At 38.4% G+C, this 16979-nt stretch overlaps 1 protein-coding gene across 1 annotated transcript in view; it reads left to right on the forward strand.

Annotated features, from left to right (window-relative positions):
• The window catches only part of INPP4B (inositol polyphosphate-4-phosphatase type II B), a 381542-nt gene that overhangs the window by 210194 nt on the left and 154369 nt on the right, over positions 1–16979 (forward strand). Inside the window, exons 12-15 of the mRNA XM_075035790.1 lie at positions 6104–6215; positions 6535–6645; positions 8670–8742; positions 15650–15797. Coding sequence (XP_074891891.1) covers positions 6104–6215; positions 6535–6645; positions 8670–8742; positions 15650–15797 — 444 coding nt within the window. The remainder of the gene's footprint in view (positions 1–6103; positions 6216–6534; positions 6646–8669; positions 8743–15649; positions 15798–16979) is intronic.

Below are 16979 nucleotides of genomic sequence, written 5' to 3' on the forward strand. Positions count from 1 at the left end.
TGCCTTTCTTTTAAGAACAGTGTAATGTGTTTCTTTGCTTGGTTGAGGTCTTATGGCCATTTGTAAAGGGCTAGCAATTAGTACTTCCATTAGCTGCTTCCCCTGTGGTGGTAGTTTGCCCTGTTTTCAGGAAGGTCCTCTTTAGCTCAGGTGATTTTGGTATGATTTCCAGTAAGTTACACGTAAGAAGCAGCAAAGGAAAAAAGATAATAGTGCTCTTTTGTGCTCTCTGTGAAAATAAGGTCCATCTGTCTGAGATGCTCCTCTTAGGAGACAGTACAAAAGTGTAAGTAGGCTACTTCAATATGAAACTAGGGTAATATCAATACCACTCAGATCCTTTGGCCCCTGTGAGCAGGAACTTGTAGCGATGGAGCTAACCACACAAAAACAAGAACTAAGATGTAGTGCATAAATTGTACAGATTATCTGAGAGAATGTGCCTGTGGATGTCTGTCAGTCAGGTACTATGCAGACTTTCTTTAAACATGTGGCTGTATTTGACCTCTGGGACAATATCTATCAATCTGCTTGTTTTAGCTGTCTTATTTTCATTAATCTTGGGAAGGACTGAACCTATTTCCTTTAAATAAAGGAAATAAACCATAGTTATTTTGGGAAAGTTCAAAAAAATAACTCCAAGACTCCATTAAAGAAAGTCTCCCCTACTTCCCTCCCTCCTAACACTGTCCTCCAAGCATCTTGTTCAGTGGGCCAGAAGACACGTAACTGCACTTCAGTAATAGTTACATTCCCATTGTTTAACTAACCACAGAGAATTTGAAAGTGGCACACTAATTTTTGCAGTCATTTATGTACATATAAATTATTTAGAAAATGATGACTATAAAATACTATATATTTATCTGCTTTTCCCTATTAAAATTCAGTACAAGTCTGCCCTCAACTAGTTTTACTTGGTCTCCATCCTGAAATTGTTTCTTGGCTGCTTCATGTCATGTCATCCACCCCAGGAAGCAGGTGTACAACAGCCTGGCTTTATAAGCCAGGCAAATCTCCTATACAGTTGAGGTGAAACTTGTTTTGACATGAAGCTTAATCAACAGTACATTGAAATCATGAAAACTGAGAAGGAATTGAACAGTGCAAAATTTTGTTTACTTACCTTAGAATGCAACAGAATGTTATTTATCAGTGGACTTGTTTAAAAATGGTATTGGTTGCAATAGACTCCACTGTGAATTCACAGAATAAACATTTCTATGCAAGTACAATAGTTTTGTGCTTCCATATTTCAAAATACATTGCAGCAGTGGAGAAAATGATTTTATGACAATATGTATGTTAGTCTGTACTAATGGCATTTATTGTGTATTATGCATTGGAGAAAGGGGCTGCCTGCTAGACTGAAAGTCATGCAGTTTGCTTTTCAGGCAGGTAGTTACTTTGTCATTTATAATTAACATAGCTATGCAAATGCACTCTCTGCTTCTCTTTCTTTGTGTTCTTGAGCCCTTTTTTTTTTTTTTTTTTTTGAAAGAAAGGTATGGCCATGGGAACCAATTAGTGGGCCTAAATTTGCATATTCAACATGCGGCAATGAAACTTGATGAGAACAGCATTTGAGGCAAATGGCTGCTATTCTCAGTCCATCTAGCTCACTGGCTTTTCCACTGCTAGCTTGTTACCTTCTTTCTCTCCGGATGCCTGGGTCAACCTTTTATCACCAGAAGTATTAAGGTGGGCACATATTCCTGCTGCTCAGGATGGTGCTGACTAGCTCCTTCCCTCTTTCTTTTTGAGGGAACTTATACTGACCTGGTGATCCTTAAGGACTTGGGATGGTAAGGAAATCCATGCGTATAATAAACTTTAAATTAATATTAGAAGCATTAGTAAGTAATTGTGGTTTTAAACCTGAGCAGATTTCATGACTGCTTCAAAAGTCTCTGGGTTTGGCTCAGCGAGTAGAACAACAATATTGCTTTTAACGCTGATAGAAGGATTTTTTTTTTTAATTTCAAAACATACTGTTTCACTCAGGATCACCTCCGCAAGGTTCATCAGAAGATGGGTCATTGGTGATTCCAGCTTAGGTGAATGCAGACTGTCACAGGATTATGGCTGTGGTAGGTGGAGTAAGCACTGCAGTATGTAGTCACGTTGGACTAAAAGGTTAGGGATAGAGTGAAACATTGCCAGCTTTGCTGCTGAAGCCTGCATCCTATGACACTGGATTCTAAATCTGGTTTAGAAATCACTCTTCTAACACTTTGTCTCCTTTTCATTGGTCATATTGCAAATGCAGATGCTCTGTGGACAGATAGGTGATTGGTGCTCCTTGTCCCAGGCTGCTAAAAAAAAAATCAGCAATTTTCCAACTCCGTAAGCCAGCTAGAGTTTGAGCCTTACGTGGGCTTCTTCACATCGACACTTTTTTTTTGTTGTTGTTCTTATTGGTGTATTCACCATGCCCACTGTCCCTATGCAGGTTTGTCAAGGTGCGATCCTTTGTCCTGTGGGTCTGTAGTATCTCTTGTCTCATGACTGCAAGCAATTTGATGCAGGACAGTCTTCACTGCACCACGTGAATGCAGAGTGCGCTTTTCAGCTTTATTAGACTACAGCAAATAAGCTGATTCTATCCTAATGCATTATGAAGTACCCTAAAACCAATTAATTATTCTCCTGATGCTCTGTTGAACAGTGTGTATGTGTGAGATTGTCTCTTCCTGTCTGTCCAGGCAAATAGCATGAAGTGTGTACATACGTGTGTGTGTGCACAATACTGTTTCTGTTAGTGCAAAGTAAAATAATATAGATTTTTATTTTATTTAAGTGTGATTGCTAGTCTTTTAATTACTTTTCCCAATGCATCACTTCTGTTTCTCACTTTTAATTTTCTTTCAAACGAAATTTTAATCTGATGATGTTGTTTGAAAGTTTTAAATGCACGACATGTCTGTTGTTTGAAGACTCTCATGCACCAGTGGTATTTTAAATTCACAGTGTCTGACACAGCTAATGACAGTTTCTCCCTGGACATTTGTAGTGCTCTTTGTTGATTTATGTGCCTGTAACGTTCAAAAGAAACTGGGATTTTTTGGTTTTTAAACTGTGTTTTCATATTTCCATGTGGAAAGGAGTACAACTACGATGCAGCAGTCACACTGTTTAGTTTTATTCTGTTGCATTACCTTCTCTTGCAGATACTGCATGTTTCAGGTTGTAATATTACATATGTATTAGATCAGAACAGGAGTGATTTTGAGAAGAAAATAATTTAAAAAAATTGATATAAAGTGGAATTAGATTAGTCATATTTTTTAAATGTGTATGGAGGAAGCTTCCAAATACATATTGCTACTTGTGCAGGCAAGCAATGCAGTGATCACTGCCATACTGAGGCCAAGCCTCTAGTAACAGCAATGAGGAGGAATATTTAGCGTTCTAAAGAAAGGGAGACAAGGACTGAGAAAATGTAACTGGCATTTCCATTTTTATTTTGTTTGCCTTGTTGGCTTGTATCAGTTCATTTGCAAATTGAGCTCTGTTTTGCTTGACATTTGTTTACACTTTTAATTTACCCTGATGTAATTTGAAATCAGATCTGTTTTATGCAAGTCTGTCTCAGACTTGCGGGTCTCTTTGGCCTTAGAAAAATGTGTTCCCTAAAAAAAGGGTGGGCAGGATTTTGCTTCTGGAAGTCAAATGAATGCAACGTTTTCCTTTCAGACCAGGATAACAGCAAAGTACTGTTGCATATTTAAGCCAGCCCAGTGATGAGGTCATCCACTTGACACTTCGATCGGGACATGCTAACCTGTTGAAAAATTTTCAGTCTTACAGCCGCACATTTACTCTGATTTTTAAAGGTATATGTGATTTGCTAACATGTGTTGTATTCCACTTCTCCTTGGAAATGCTGCAGTCCTTTTGTTGAGGTAGGCTGGTTTGCTTGCTCGTTTGACACAGGAAGGAGAAAACAAATGAAGTCAAACCACTAAGCTGTAGCAACGCAGGGGAATCTTCTTCATTCAGAGAAGACGCTTAAGTTGTTCTCATGCATTTCAAAATTATTATGTATTTTTGCTCATAAACACCCTTTGGACATTGAACCCTTCTTCCTCATTACTTTTCTTTTGTATTCTTTTTTAATCAGCGTAGGCTTCTTTGATTGCAAGGCTATCTGGAATTGGTTCATTTTAAATTGTTCCTTTATTGTCAGTAATGAGTTTGGCTTAGAGCAAATGAAGTAGTGACACATGTAAAATACGAAGAATTGCGTGTATTTTGCAGGGTTTTATATAAGAACATATTTAATTTATATAGTTGCAAGATGAGTGTATTCTACTGAGTCACGTATTCAAGCATAATGGTTCGCAACCAAAATAATTATTTAAATTTGAGGCTTGGGGGTAGCTATATTTTGAGACTTTACTGTAAAAAATGGTAGTTTTGATTTAGCATGATAAATAAGTATCCATGCCTGAAAAGACTAACGTACGTGCTTAACTATAGTCAGTGTAAAGAGCTGGCATACTCTGGCTTAATTAAGGCCTTATACTGCATGCAGAAATACAGATGATGAAAAATTGTGGGAGCTCAAAGCGGAGACAGGGCCCTCCCGCCTGGGGCACCAGCAAGCGCTCTGGGAAAGCCTGCGCACAGCAGAAGGCAGCAAGGCAAAGCTGAACTGGGGCTGCCCTGCCCGAGAGCGGGAGACGTCGGCCCGGTACTGCTCGGGGGCTCTCAGCACCCGAGAGGCAGTGGGAATCGGCACACAGAGCCATACCGCGCCAACCGGGCCTGGGGGGGTACCTCCGCGTAGTACCGCGCTGGGCACGCGGGTATACCAGTCAGCCGGTGAGCGGGCTGCAGTCTTTCTCCTGGTTGGTGAAATCCCCCTGGTTTGGGGTGCAGGGCGGGGGGTTCCTTCCTTTACTAATATAATGGGAAGACTGGTTTTTTGAAGTTCTGGAAGGGTGCCTCTGTTGAAGGGGCTTTTGATGTTTTCCCGCGGCGAGGATTGCCTTGGGAAAATGGCAGTTTTTAATGGAAACGCTTTTTTTCTAATATTACTGTTTCTGAAAGTAAGTTTTTCTTTTTTATTGCCAGCCCTCTAGTCCCTCTTCTATGTATTCCTTTGTCCTGCCTCATCACTTCTCATCTTCACTTCTGAGATTATACACAGGATTGCCCCAAACCCATTTGTTTTCATTCTTCTTCCTCTCTGTGCTTTTGCAATTCTGCTAAACTTATTCTCGTCATTTCCTTTTGCCGACTTTTGCTTGGTGGCTGCTGTTAGACTTTCCTCATTATTATTAAATGATCTGTTACCCTTCTTTCCTTCCTTTCAAAAAATCCAGCTGTTCAGAATAAGCCAGGAGAGATAGACTGTGTGGTGAATCTTGGTGTTTTGCTACCAGTGAAAGCTGAAAAAAGCATTCAGTGTCTTTCTGGAGTTTAAACCCTTGTTTCTTTCAAAAGCTAGTGAGCAATACTCTTTGTTCGGAGATGTAAATCTGAATTGCTATTTATCTTGCTTAAATGGAAGTAAACTATTTGCAGAGACGATAATAAAGGAATTCACCTGGAACTGTTATCTTCTCCTATATAACTAAAGAAATGGGGCTGATTCTGAATAATTACTTTGCAAAGGGACTACTAAAGGAAAAGTGAAATTCAGATTAGTTTCATTATTTTGGTTTAGCAGGAGGTTTATTAATATACTGAGCATGTCCTTTCTTCATATATTATGTTAGGAAACAAAGCAGTGTACTGTGCAGTGAGATTGCGTGTCATAAGTGGGGTATTGGTGCAATGTTACAGCCCTTTCTCTGGCGGTCCACAGACAGAATAATGTCTAGAATGAAAACTTGGCAGCATTCATGGATTCTTCTGCCATTTATAGCACTTATCCATCCTCAGTTTTGTGATGAAAACTTTCACTGCTGTAAAGAATTTGGAGAAATTACAATATGCATTATTGTTAACATTTGCTTTATGATTGTAAATAACAAGTTCAATACAGGTGACTGTAGCTATACAGAATGGAGAAGGGACTAAATGTTTACTGACAGTATTTTTACTGAAGGACTGTGATGCTGCAAATGACCTGATGTCATGGGTTTTTTTCTAGGACTTCTGATGGTGGAAAGACAGTTGGTACCATTGAAGTCAATCTTGTGAAGATGGGAGAGCTAGAGGATGAGGAAACGGACCACATCACAACAGACGGCCAGGATCAAAAGGTAGAAACTCAGTTCATTGCACAAGGTTAATTGGAATAATCAGCTGTACCAAATGCCTAAATTACTAATTCCAAATTGGGTTAAGGACTTAATCAAAAATTTCTGGAATAAAGTATTACGTACACTTAATCTCCCTAAACTAAAAATAGTTTTTCATGAAAATGTACAGAATAATACTCTATCCTCAGTTTCCTAGTCCCTCCCCTTCTTTAGGAAAAAAAGAGCTGATTTTGACCTCAACTGACCATATTTAATCACTCCTGATCAAAAAGCTGTCCATAGAGACGCCATAAATCTGACTTCTTTTTCCCTTGGACAGTTCCTCTGTTTTCTGCCCTTGAAGTCCTGTTCACGTGGATTTTTGTGTGCAACCTGTGCCCACAATACTGAAAACTTGGAAAGAATGACAGACAGGCAAGCCGAAGAAGAGGTGAATCCCCTTGCAAAGGGGCAGGTTCAGCTACGTTTCATGGGAGCACACAGTGGCTGGGGATAATCAACGGGAGGGATGGTGCAGCAATGGTGCCTCAGAATGCTAGCACAGGACAGTGTTGACCAGAGTGTATGCAGGGATTGTGATTTGGGGTGCTCATGGTGTGGGACAAGAGGAAAGACAGAAGGGCTCAGAAAGAGCAAAAATGCTCTTAAGTAGGCAGGTTGTTACAGGCAAAAGCAGTGGAGACCGAAGCTGGAGATGATACGGGGGGAGTGGGTTTGAGAGGAACGGAGAACCAAAGGAGGGAGGGTGGAACGGATGGGTCGTGTCTATGATGACAAGAGATTCGGGCTTGGGAGAAATTGAGAAATGACTGCTCAGAGTGAGGAAATCAAGGTTCTAATGATTTGCAGTTAATAAAAAAGATCTCTTTAACTGGGTCCCTGGCTGATGGTAACTGACATACCTGTACAGAGTTGCCTCCTCCTGGCATCTCTGCCTCTGCAGTCCCATTCTCACTGACAGAATTTTTGCAGCCCTTATACTATGGTGTACTACTATACAATGTGGTATATTCTGTTCTTCATAAAAACCCCTAATTTTAGATAACGCTACAGGGAACGTAAAGTTAAGGACTGCATTTTTTTGTTTGGAGGTAACATATAAGAATATATTTTTGGAGAAAAGGGCATTGCTCTGAATACCTTTTCTGCTCAGCCAAAACAGTCTGCTTTTGGGCCAAACTCTGAGGATAGATTTTACACTTTTTTTTTTTTTTTCCACCATTCTTCTCAAAAGACTTCAGTGCCCTTTTAAAACAATGGACCAGGGGGATCAGTTCCAAAGAAGCCAACAAACACTGTGAAATTTTTCTGGCTTTGTACTATAAAACTTCCACAAGATATGCAACATGAACTGTTTTTTCAGCCTTCTCTTTCATTTTGCATTTCTTCCATTTCAAAATGTGGAACGAACTTCTCACAATTATTTGAGATGTAATTAATGAGCTGTGTCTAGCTTGGGGGAGCCAGAATTCTTTAAGAGCATTTTTCTAGGGGCTTCTAATACTTGTCAAGAAAGAACAGCCTTGTGACAGCTGTGTTTTCTGTGGTCTTTGAAGGAGTCCTTAGTTTTTATGGATTAGTTGCATCATGGAGCCTTGGTTTATACGTTCATAGTCAGGATGGAATTGTGAGAATGCAGAGTTTCTGAATTACTTCAAAGAACTAAATCCTGAATTAGGTTTGCTAACTCATTAGGTAAACTATGTGCAGGAAATTCCTCATGGAAGAGTAAGGTGACAGTTAAATTCAATCTGAGATATTAACTGGTAGAGAGTACATCGCATCTTGGTCTTTGCTTCAAGCTCTGCAACAGAACATCTAGAAACTGGGGAAGCCCTGGGAACATACCTCCCTATCACCTTTAGAGGCTATCTGTGGGGGTTTTTTTCTGACTGGGGGGAGGAGGAGTATTAAAAATATACTTCCTAGTACATTTAACATAGGTTTACACTAGTTGATTTTTTCCATAAACGTTTTATACTTTTATTTTATACACTAAGCTTATAAAAGAAATCTTCCAATTCACTTGTATAACAAATGACTTTAATCACAAACCATGAGCATATTTTAAAGACTTTTTGTGGTTTCTGCTTTTCCCTTGTTTAAAAATTCATTGAATGCTTTCTGACACTGTGCATGTGAAAACTGCCTTGTCAAAAGAAACCTCTCCGAAAGCACAGAACTTGTCAAAAATTATTTTAACCTCTGCCATTGTACTGGTAGGAAAACTTTCTGTTTTATTATGGAATAGCTGATCATATTTTGCAATTTTCTCTGCTGTAATTCTGATTGTGTTACAGTATATTGGAACAGAAATATAAAGAGAAAACTGTAAATTATAATTAATGGTTGGGAAGTTATATTATCAGTTTTTTAGTCTGCCATTTATAAACTGCTATGAATTTCCTTGTAACACCTGAACGTGTTACATTTGTGGTTGCGTTTCTTTTGTAGTGTGCATTGGTTCGTGAATGTACAACCGCTGAAGGCATAAGCGGTAAAGACAACTTGCCTTCATTAAATGCAGGTAAGTATTCTAACATCCATAAAAGATGGCTGTTGCAATGCTATGTCAGATCCTGAAGAAAAAACAAAGATTCGGGGCAGAGCTCTTAAAAGGCTCGTCAAATGATGCACAAATTTTTAAGTTTAATATTTTAATGTTTTATACATATTTGACAGTATCATTTTACTGAGAAATGGGAGGAAAACTTTCAGAAATGTATGTCAATTATGCTTTCTGAAACACTGCTAAAATCTCCCACTCCTATATCTTTACCGTTCAATGATTTTCAAGACTGTCAGTGACTTCGGTGGGCATGGAATTAACCTCATAAATTTTTCTCATGTCATTGCATGACATTCTGTTAAAGTAATTATGCTTTATTTGTAATTGAATACCCTGGAGAATTAATCTGTCTCATAGCTGATGAAGTGGCAATTTCAGTTTGATCTGGAAGCTATATGTCCTAAAATGAAGGAAGCTGTTGGCAAGGCATTCTTAATTCTAGGTCAGCTCTGGGCTTGAGTGTACAGTGTTGAACTAGATCTATTTCTCTTTCATTATATTGAGAAATATTACATGCTGATATGCTGCACCATAAAAGTTTTATTAGCCCAAGTTTATGAATCTCCATTACTCTGCAGTAACAATGTCACAAATATGTTGCATGGGTCATCTGAAACTACAGCACTGTCAAGAATTCTGTGTATTTGCTGCAGAGTTGAGGAGAAATGTTACTGAAGTTTTAAAACCTCTACTGAAACTTTTTCATATGACTTCACTGATAGGACAGACTTATTAGACTAGTTTTGCAGTCTCAAGGAAGCACTAGAAACCTTGAAAAAATAGTTTTTTCTGTGTATGTATGAATGCTGTAATTTTTTTCCTGTGATTTGTTGACACTAGATCAGAAGCAGGGAAAAATTTCTTCTTCAGAACTGCCATTTCTTCTCATCAGTTCAGTGTGAGGCTAGGTATGTTTGTGGACAAGATATTAATTGAAAATTACTAGATGTACAGGAACTACATCTGGCTCCAGAAATTCCTGAACTGAAAATAGCTGGAGGCAGGGAGAGTATCTTGCATCTCTAGGTATCTATTTATGGCTCTTCTTGGAGAAAAGATACAGAGCCAGTCAAATGATTTGGTCTAACTCAGTGCAGCCGTTCTTTGATTCTGATTCTGTATGTCATCTAGATAAGTGGGTCTTAAAGCAATGATGTTTCTGTTCAGAGAAAAAGTTACTGATTCACAACTGATTCTTTTCAATTTGCTGCCTCCGTTGGGTGGGTTTGATTGGGGTTTTCTGCTGAGTTTTTTTGGATGGGGAAATGCTCTAGTTTGGGGAACGTATTTTGTTGAAAGTGTTGGAACTTCCGAGGTAGATGTCAGTTTTATGAATAATGAAATCTAGATCACTTTGTCAAGAGTACTTGCAAATGATTCTACAGTATATCTAGACAGTGCTTAACATTTCTATGTTTATAGTTCTTATATACAAACAGACAAAAACCAAAAGCCCCACCCCACCCAACATGGCTAGGGCTTATAAAGTCAAACATACCATGGAGTTTTTTTGTCTTTTTCTTTTTATTTATTTTAAGAGTTGAGGGCAAAGAGCAGAACTGCAGATGCATATGCAAGAAATGACAGCACGCAGGATATTGGAAAGAGTTTATAGGCACAGGAAGTTTGTTCTAATAAATAGTTATTCGTCAGTCTGTTTCCTGTACTTGTGACTTCCTCTTCTCACCTCAGCGTTGCCTCCACTTCCATGCTGACACCTGGCACTAGATCAAGGTTTTGTCAGTCCCACTCTTTTACTGAATTGTCAATTTCTGGTTTTTTGGAAACTTTTAGCCCTCCTTTTAAACTGTCAGCCTCTTTGCCCAACCAGTCAGACTTCTTCCCCGGCATGCCTCCATGACTGGGCTTTGTGTGGATCAAAGCTCTTTGTGTTGCCTGGAGACTTGGCTTTCTCATATAGGTGCCAGTGCTGCCCTTAAGCATATTGTACCACACAGTAGCTCTGCCCAAAAACATATTCATCCACTCTGTACGAATGACATGTGCACGGTCTTGTTGATATTAGAAGCTGGGAAGGATGCAAGAATTTTCGATAAAGGTAGACCCTTGGTGCATATACGTTGTGTTAAGTTCAAGTTTTGTGTTTTTACATACTGAGATTTCTTTCCCAAGGCTTATGTCATTGTCAGATCTGGGTGGATTGCCATGTGCATGGTAAAATGCACATCTCTGTTAAAGATTTACAGTCAGAATTCAAGTTTATAAAGCACAGAACTTTCTGTTGCAGATTTCTGGCCTCGTTCTGTGCAGCTGGACCACCTTAACTGAAAATTTCAAAGAATAATCAGTTTAAGCCAGACAAATTTCAGTGTGGCAAAACTAGAGGCAATCAAAAAAAAGGACTGAAGGGAAAGGAACAATATCAGTAATGTGGTAGAAGTATATTGCAGGCAACCTGAAAACATCAACGTTGCCTGCACTACTTTCCCTGCTGTGTACTTACAGAACTATCTACAGTACAGTATATATTCCATATATGTATGTATTTAGTACATGTGTATACTGTTGTAAAGATTTCTGGTTCTTTCTGTCTCATGTTGTTTATCAGGCCTTCAAAACTATGAAACTGAAAAAATACCCCTATGTGAATCTTTAAGCCTGTAGGCATAGATGCACATTGGCATTCTTCTGAAATTTAAATCTTAATATAAGGAACTCAGAGCCCTCAAGTGAGTTATGAGCCACTTATTGAGTGAGTGGGAATGAGTATCATATTTCACAGAGGCTTATCACTCTTCCATTTATACCTCAAGAGATTGAATTTATATGTCTCAAAATTCAGTTATTTATAACACTAGAGAGTTTGCCAATTGTTTGCATGTAAACATATTGCACTTCACAATAAAAAAAGAGAATAAAAGTAATTGAAAACAAGCAAAAAATTAAGAAAGTTGAAATTATTCTTCCTGAGATTATATGCATAATAACATATGCTACAAAGGAAGATATAAACAGAAACACTGTTAGTAAATTAGTATATGGCAGTGGTATGCTTTGATCTATGTTTGATTGGGAACAAAAATGAAAACTAAGTATTCAATCTTTTATTAATTTTTTATTTTACTTGCAGGCAAACCAGTGTAAAGGATATCGCATGGAATAAAAAGCACAGAGGTCTTTAAATTTAAAAATGAGAACATCCAAAAATATGGATGGTTAAATATATGGTGTTGGCTTTTAGGCTTCATACTATAGAGAAAGGCTTTTAAAATAGTTTTTTCTCTTTTTAACCACTGCAGTTCATCTGGAGGGTTTGGGGTTTTTTTCAGTGCCTTTCATGATCACTGTCTAAATACAGGAGGGATTACCTTTATGAAATGTTCATTCATTTTAATAACTACTTTTTATAAAAGCTAAAACTAGTCTTGCCATTCTTACTATTTGGGTGGGTTTACATGCCACCTTGATTTCTTTTTTTAGACAACTTGTAATTAAAATGCAATTGTTGCAATTGGAAAGGAAAATACACCTGAGATTTTTGGGACTCTTGTGACTTCAGTAGTTCTGTTTATAAGACAAAGATAAAGTATTGTGCAGCTCTTATTGACACTCTCAAGCTTTAGCAAGACTGCAAATGGGAATTAATTGGATTCCTTGTGAAAACAAAATTCCCGGGCTTTTGTCTGAATTTGTAAATGCAATTTTCCTCATAAACCCATGGAGAGATGTTTTGGCCTTTTTTAAAAACTTGCAACACACTTGAGATTATCCCCATCTGAAAATGCAGTCTCAGAGGTAGTACCTGAAGAGTAGTTTAATAATTCTTATAATGGTAAAAGTCACAACTTTGGATCCACGTCTTCAAAGTGATTCCTAGTCATCATTGCTATCATGCTGCATTCCTGTTGGGTTTTTTGTTTGGTTTTGTTTTTTTCCCGTGATGGTGGTGGTGTGGCGTGGTTTAACCTCAGGCGGCAACTAAGCACCACGCAGCCGCTCGCTCACCTCCCTCACAGTGGGATGGGGGAGAGAATCAGAAGGGTAAAAGTGAGAAAACTCGTGGGCTGAGATAAAGACAGTTTAATAGGTAAAGCAAAAGCTATGCACACAAGCAAAGCAAAACAAGGAATTCATTCACCACTTCCCATCGGCAGGCAGGTGTTCAGCCATCTCCAGGAGAGCAGGGTCCATCACGGTTACTTGGGAAGACAAACATCATCATTCCAAATGTGTCCCCCCAATTCCTTCTTCTTCCCCCAGCTTTGTATGCTGAGCATGATGTCATATGGTCTGGAATATCCCTTTGGTCAGTTGGGGTCAGCTGTCCTGGCTGTGTCCCCTCCCAACTCCTTGTGCCCCCTCAGCCTGTTCGCTGGTGGTGTGGGGTGAGGAGCAGAAAAGCCCTTGGCTCTGGGTGAGCGCTGCTCAGCAGTAACCGAAACATCCCTGTGTTATCAGCACTGTTTCCAGCACAAATCCAAAACACAGCCCCGTACTAGCTACTGTGAAGAAAATTAACTCTATCCCAGCCAAAACGAGCACATTGTGATAGTGGAGAGATGGGAGGAAAGAGATTGTGGAGCTACGTATGTGCATTAGGTTCTTACAGACAAATGTGAGGTTTTGGATGCAATAGGTTGAGTGCAAATTTAAGCACTGTTCTTGAAAAAACCATCCTTTGATAACTTCTTAGGAAGTAGATATGAAAAGGTAAAATAGAGAAAAGAGCCTTTTGCATCTGGGGCATCATCATTTGAAATGTCCTGGTAAAAACTGTCAGCCTGCTTCCTAGTGAACAGGGGGCACTACAAAAACAAACAAACAAACCAAACCACCCCCAAAACAAACAAAAAACCCAAGCAACCCCAAATGATCATCTGTTTTGGCAGGTTTCTGTTTAAGAGCAGACCTGAATTAGCCTTCAATTTCTTTAGCTCTCCCTGACATCTGAAGATTGTAATTTCCTGTCTTGCTAATGGAAGATGATTTGTGCCATGTATCTACTTTGTGGATGTCAGAGGCTGTCAATATTATTGACAAAACTGATTTCATTAATTAGAACAATCTCAGCAAAAGAGGAGGAAAATAGGAAAGCATTACAACATATTTTAATCAAGTAATATAATAAAGCCCAGAAACTGGGTATGAGTTGATCATAGGCACGGGACTTGGAGATGTTTTTTTTTGGTAGTGGACAATAGTTAAGTCTGTGTGGTGAGAATTCTCAAGCTGTAAAATGTGTGTAAAGGTGCTTGAACATTGAGGTATTTTGGGTGTTAGTAGTAAAGAAAAATGGCTGTTGTTTATATGCCATAGCTACCAAGCATCTATTAAGCTTATTTCATAACAGTAAGTCAGAATTTAGTTTTTGTAAGTAAAATCACTAATAAATAGATGCAAAATGACTCTAAAATGGCTTCCAGTTTCTTGTTGATGACTAATGATTAAAGAGATCTCAGTAGGGTAATGGGAATAGAAAACAGTACATCTGGAATTACTTAAACATGATTATTTACAACATTCCTTTCTTTATGAGTTGCCAACAACTGTTTTATTGCAGATATCTTTGAATCTGTGTCCTTGTTTTAGGCCTTTCCTAAAGGACTTCTGTTAAAAAACAGTTTGATTAGATAGACAAGATAGTTTGTGTATCTTCAATAACTTCATCCGTGTTTTTCATTCTCTATAAACCAGCCTACATAGGCAATAATTGTGGCAGTGAGTTGTGAAGCTGAAATTTCTATTAGCAGATATCGTTTTGACAGCAACAGTTTTCTCGCAGCACACATGGGAAATGCATTCCTTTGAGTTATAGACCATTCAGTGGTGGATCAATGGGAGCCTGCTCTAAGGCAGCTTTATCCAGAAGGCTGATAGAAAGCTACTGTTGGAGGATTTGGATGGCTGTTCAAAGTCATTCTGAGTTAGGAAGCAGTGGATGTGTGTGTTAAATGACAATCATTTGTCTCCAAGTGAGCTTATCAAAGTAGTCAAACAAAACTTTTCTTTCTCAGCTTTTTTTCCCATTTGCGCTTTCTGGAAAATTAGTTTAGTAGGGGAAACAAGAAAAAAAAAAAAAGAGGGAAAGGAGAGAGTGGAAATTTCCCACCTGTATTATAGAACATCATTGTAAGATCTGAATGGGAACATAGCCAACATGTAAGAGCTTTAAGATAAAAATCATGGTGGGTTTTAAGCATAACTTTCCAAGACACCAAATAACGTGATTTTCCAATGTGAAGTTACAATAGTGATCTGAGAACAGTGCGTGTAACATATTTACCAGATTGTTATATTTATTTCAATGTAGTGGCAGTCTCTTGACCATGTCAATGATCTAGTTGACTCTAAAATGGTGTCGTCTTGACCATGTAAATGGTCAAGTTTCTTTTAATGTACATGCACACCATCTATTTGTACTAATGACTTCTGTGTGTGCATATCATGGAGAAGATGCATTAGATACAGCTAAATTCTGAGGCGTGCCTCACTTGTCCCATGCAATTTATTAGCAACGTGAGCGATTCTAAGATGGTAAGCAGTGGCATTGACTGTGAGTTCATTGTTGATTTGTGCATTCCGTTTTTCCTAACTGTATCTTAAGTGTAAGAATAGAGAGCATAATTTACATTCTCACTACACTGAAATGCTAAATTCACAGGATACCTACTGTGAGGGTAAAATGTGATTTATCTACTGTACTAGTAATACTTTGTCATCCACATACTGCTATAATAAATTAAATAAAAATTGGATGTTTTTAATAGAATTTTAATGGTTCTGAAATTAATTCTGGAAGCAAGGGGGGAAATAACGTATTATTTTTGGATGAAACTGTTGTCATAAATTTTCAAAGAGTCATATAACCACAGTAAAGCAATGATATAATTTTTCCTCTCTGCAGTTTTAAAAAACCCAATCTGTAAGTTGTATAGATTCCCTACTTCTGACAACAAGTGGATGCGGATCCGGGAACAGATGGCTGAGACTACCCTCTCTTTCCATATTCCTAAAGAACTGATCAATCTGCACATAAAGGAGGATATGAGAAGGTAAGGAAGAAGAAGTAGCAATAGTAAATACTAAATTTTATTTTTCTGAGTTGGAATAATGTGATGAGCTAAAAATATTAATGTGTAGTATGAAATAGGCAAAATATAACGATCTTTTGGGCTGCTAATAATTTACAGCTGTAACTGAACAACAGAATTGATTGCTCAGAATTTTTAGGACTCCAGTGACTTCATAAGTTCTGAGCAATGAACTGTGCTAGAGTGCAGTCGTGACTTTAAATGCGTCAGCATCCACATTTGGTTAACAGTATAAATATTCTGAAAAGTTCATATTTTATAAAGGAAGAACATGTGACAAGGGTGTGAACTACATTGTAGTGTGTTTGGCTTTGTGTCTGGGCAGTGCTAATATTGCAGACAAACATGATGCAAGCAGTGGAAAATGACATGTTTGTAGTTAATAAAGAAGCAATGAGAAAATAAATCGCATTCCTCTAACTAATGTAAATTAGTTGGCATAAGAAAAGGAAACCTTTGTTCATGTTTGGCCTTGTAACCAGGAGGGACATCTGAGGATCATTACAGTATGGATGGCCTGGGGAAAAAGAGGATAGGGAGCACAAGCGTCCCCAAGTCCTTTGTGTGTCCGAATTCCCACTGCAGCGACTGAAATGGCAGCCTGCCCTCGAATACTTGTGAGCTGTGCTGATACAACTGTGGAAAAAAGCAATATTTTAAGCAGTCCTAGGCTTCCCTGAAAGCGTACCTTGTTTTTCCAGTGATAATGGATCATGTAGAAGAAGGTACTGCCTCTTTCCCCATGAAAGTTGCCTCACACATGGCTGGGCATCTGGTCTCATGTAAGAGTAACACTGTGAGCTAGTGCTGCATCCCAAAGCCGTCCTGTGCACTTTCAGTGCAACTTTTCTGTGGTTGTTTACAGTGGTTGTTTGTCCTACAATAGGAGCTTCTTTTCTTTTTTTCATTCACCCCATGTACTGCTTCTGTATGATTTTTTTATGCCAATAGAACAGCATGTGGGAGACCAGAATCTTGCTTTTAATAAAGTCAATGGACTGATACGTACTTATGCATGGTGATGATGGGTTATAAAAATCATATGAATTGTTATAATACTTTATTTTATTCATTTAATACTGTGTTTAGGCATTTATGGCCTGATCCTGTTTGAGAATACTAATGTGTAAGGTTTTTTTAGTA

Source organism: Buteo buteo, chromosome 1 (genome assembly GCF_964188355.1).
Source record: "Buteo buteo chromosome 1, bButBut1.hap1.1, whole genome shotgun sequence".
In the NCBI taxonomy this organism is placed as follows: Eukaryota; Metazoa; Chordata; class Aves; order Accipitriformes; family Accipitridae; genus Buteo; species Buteo buteo.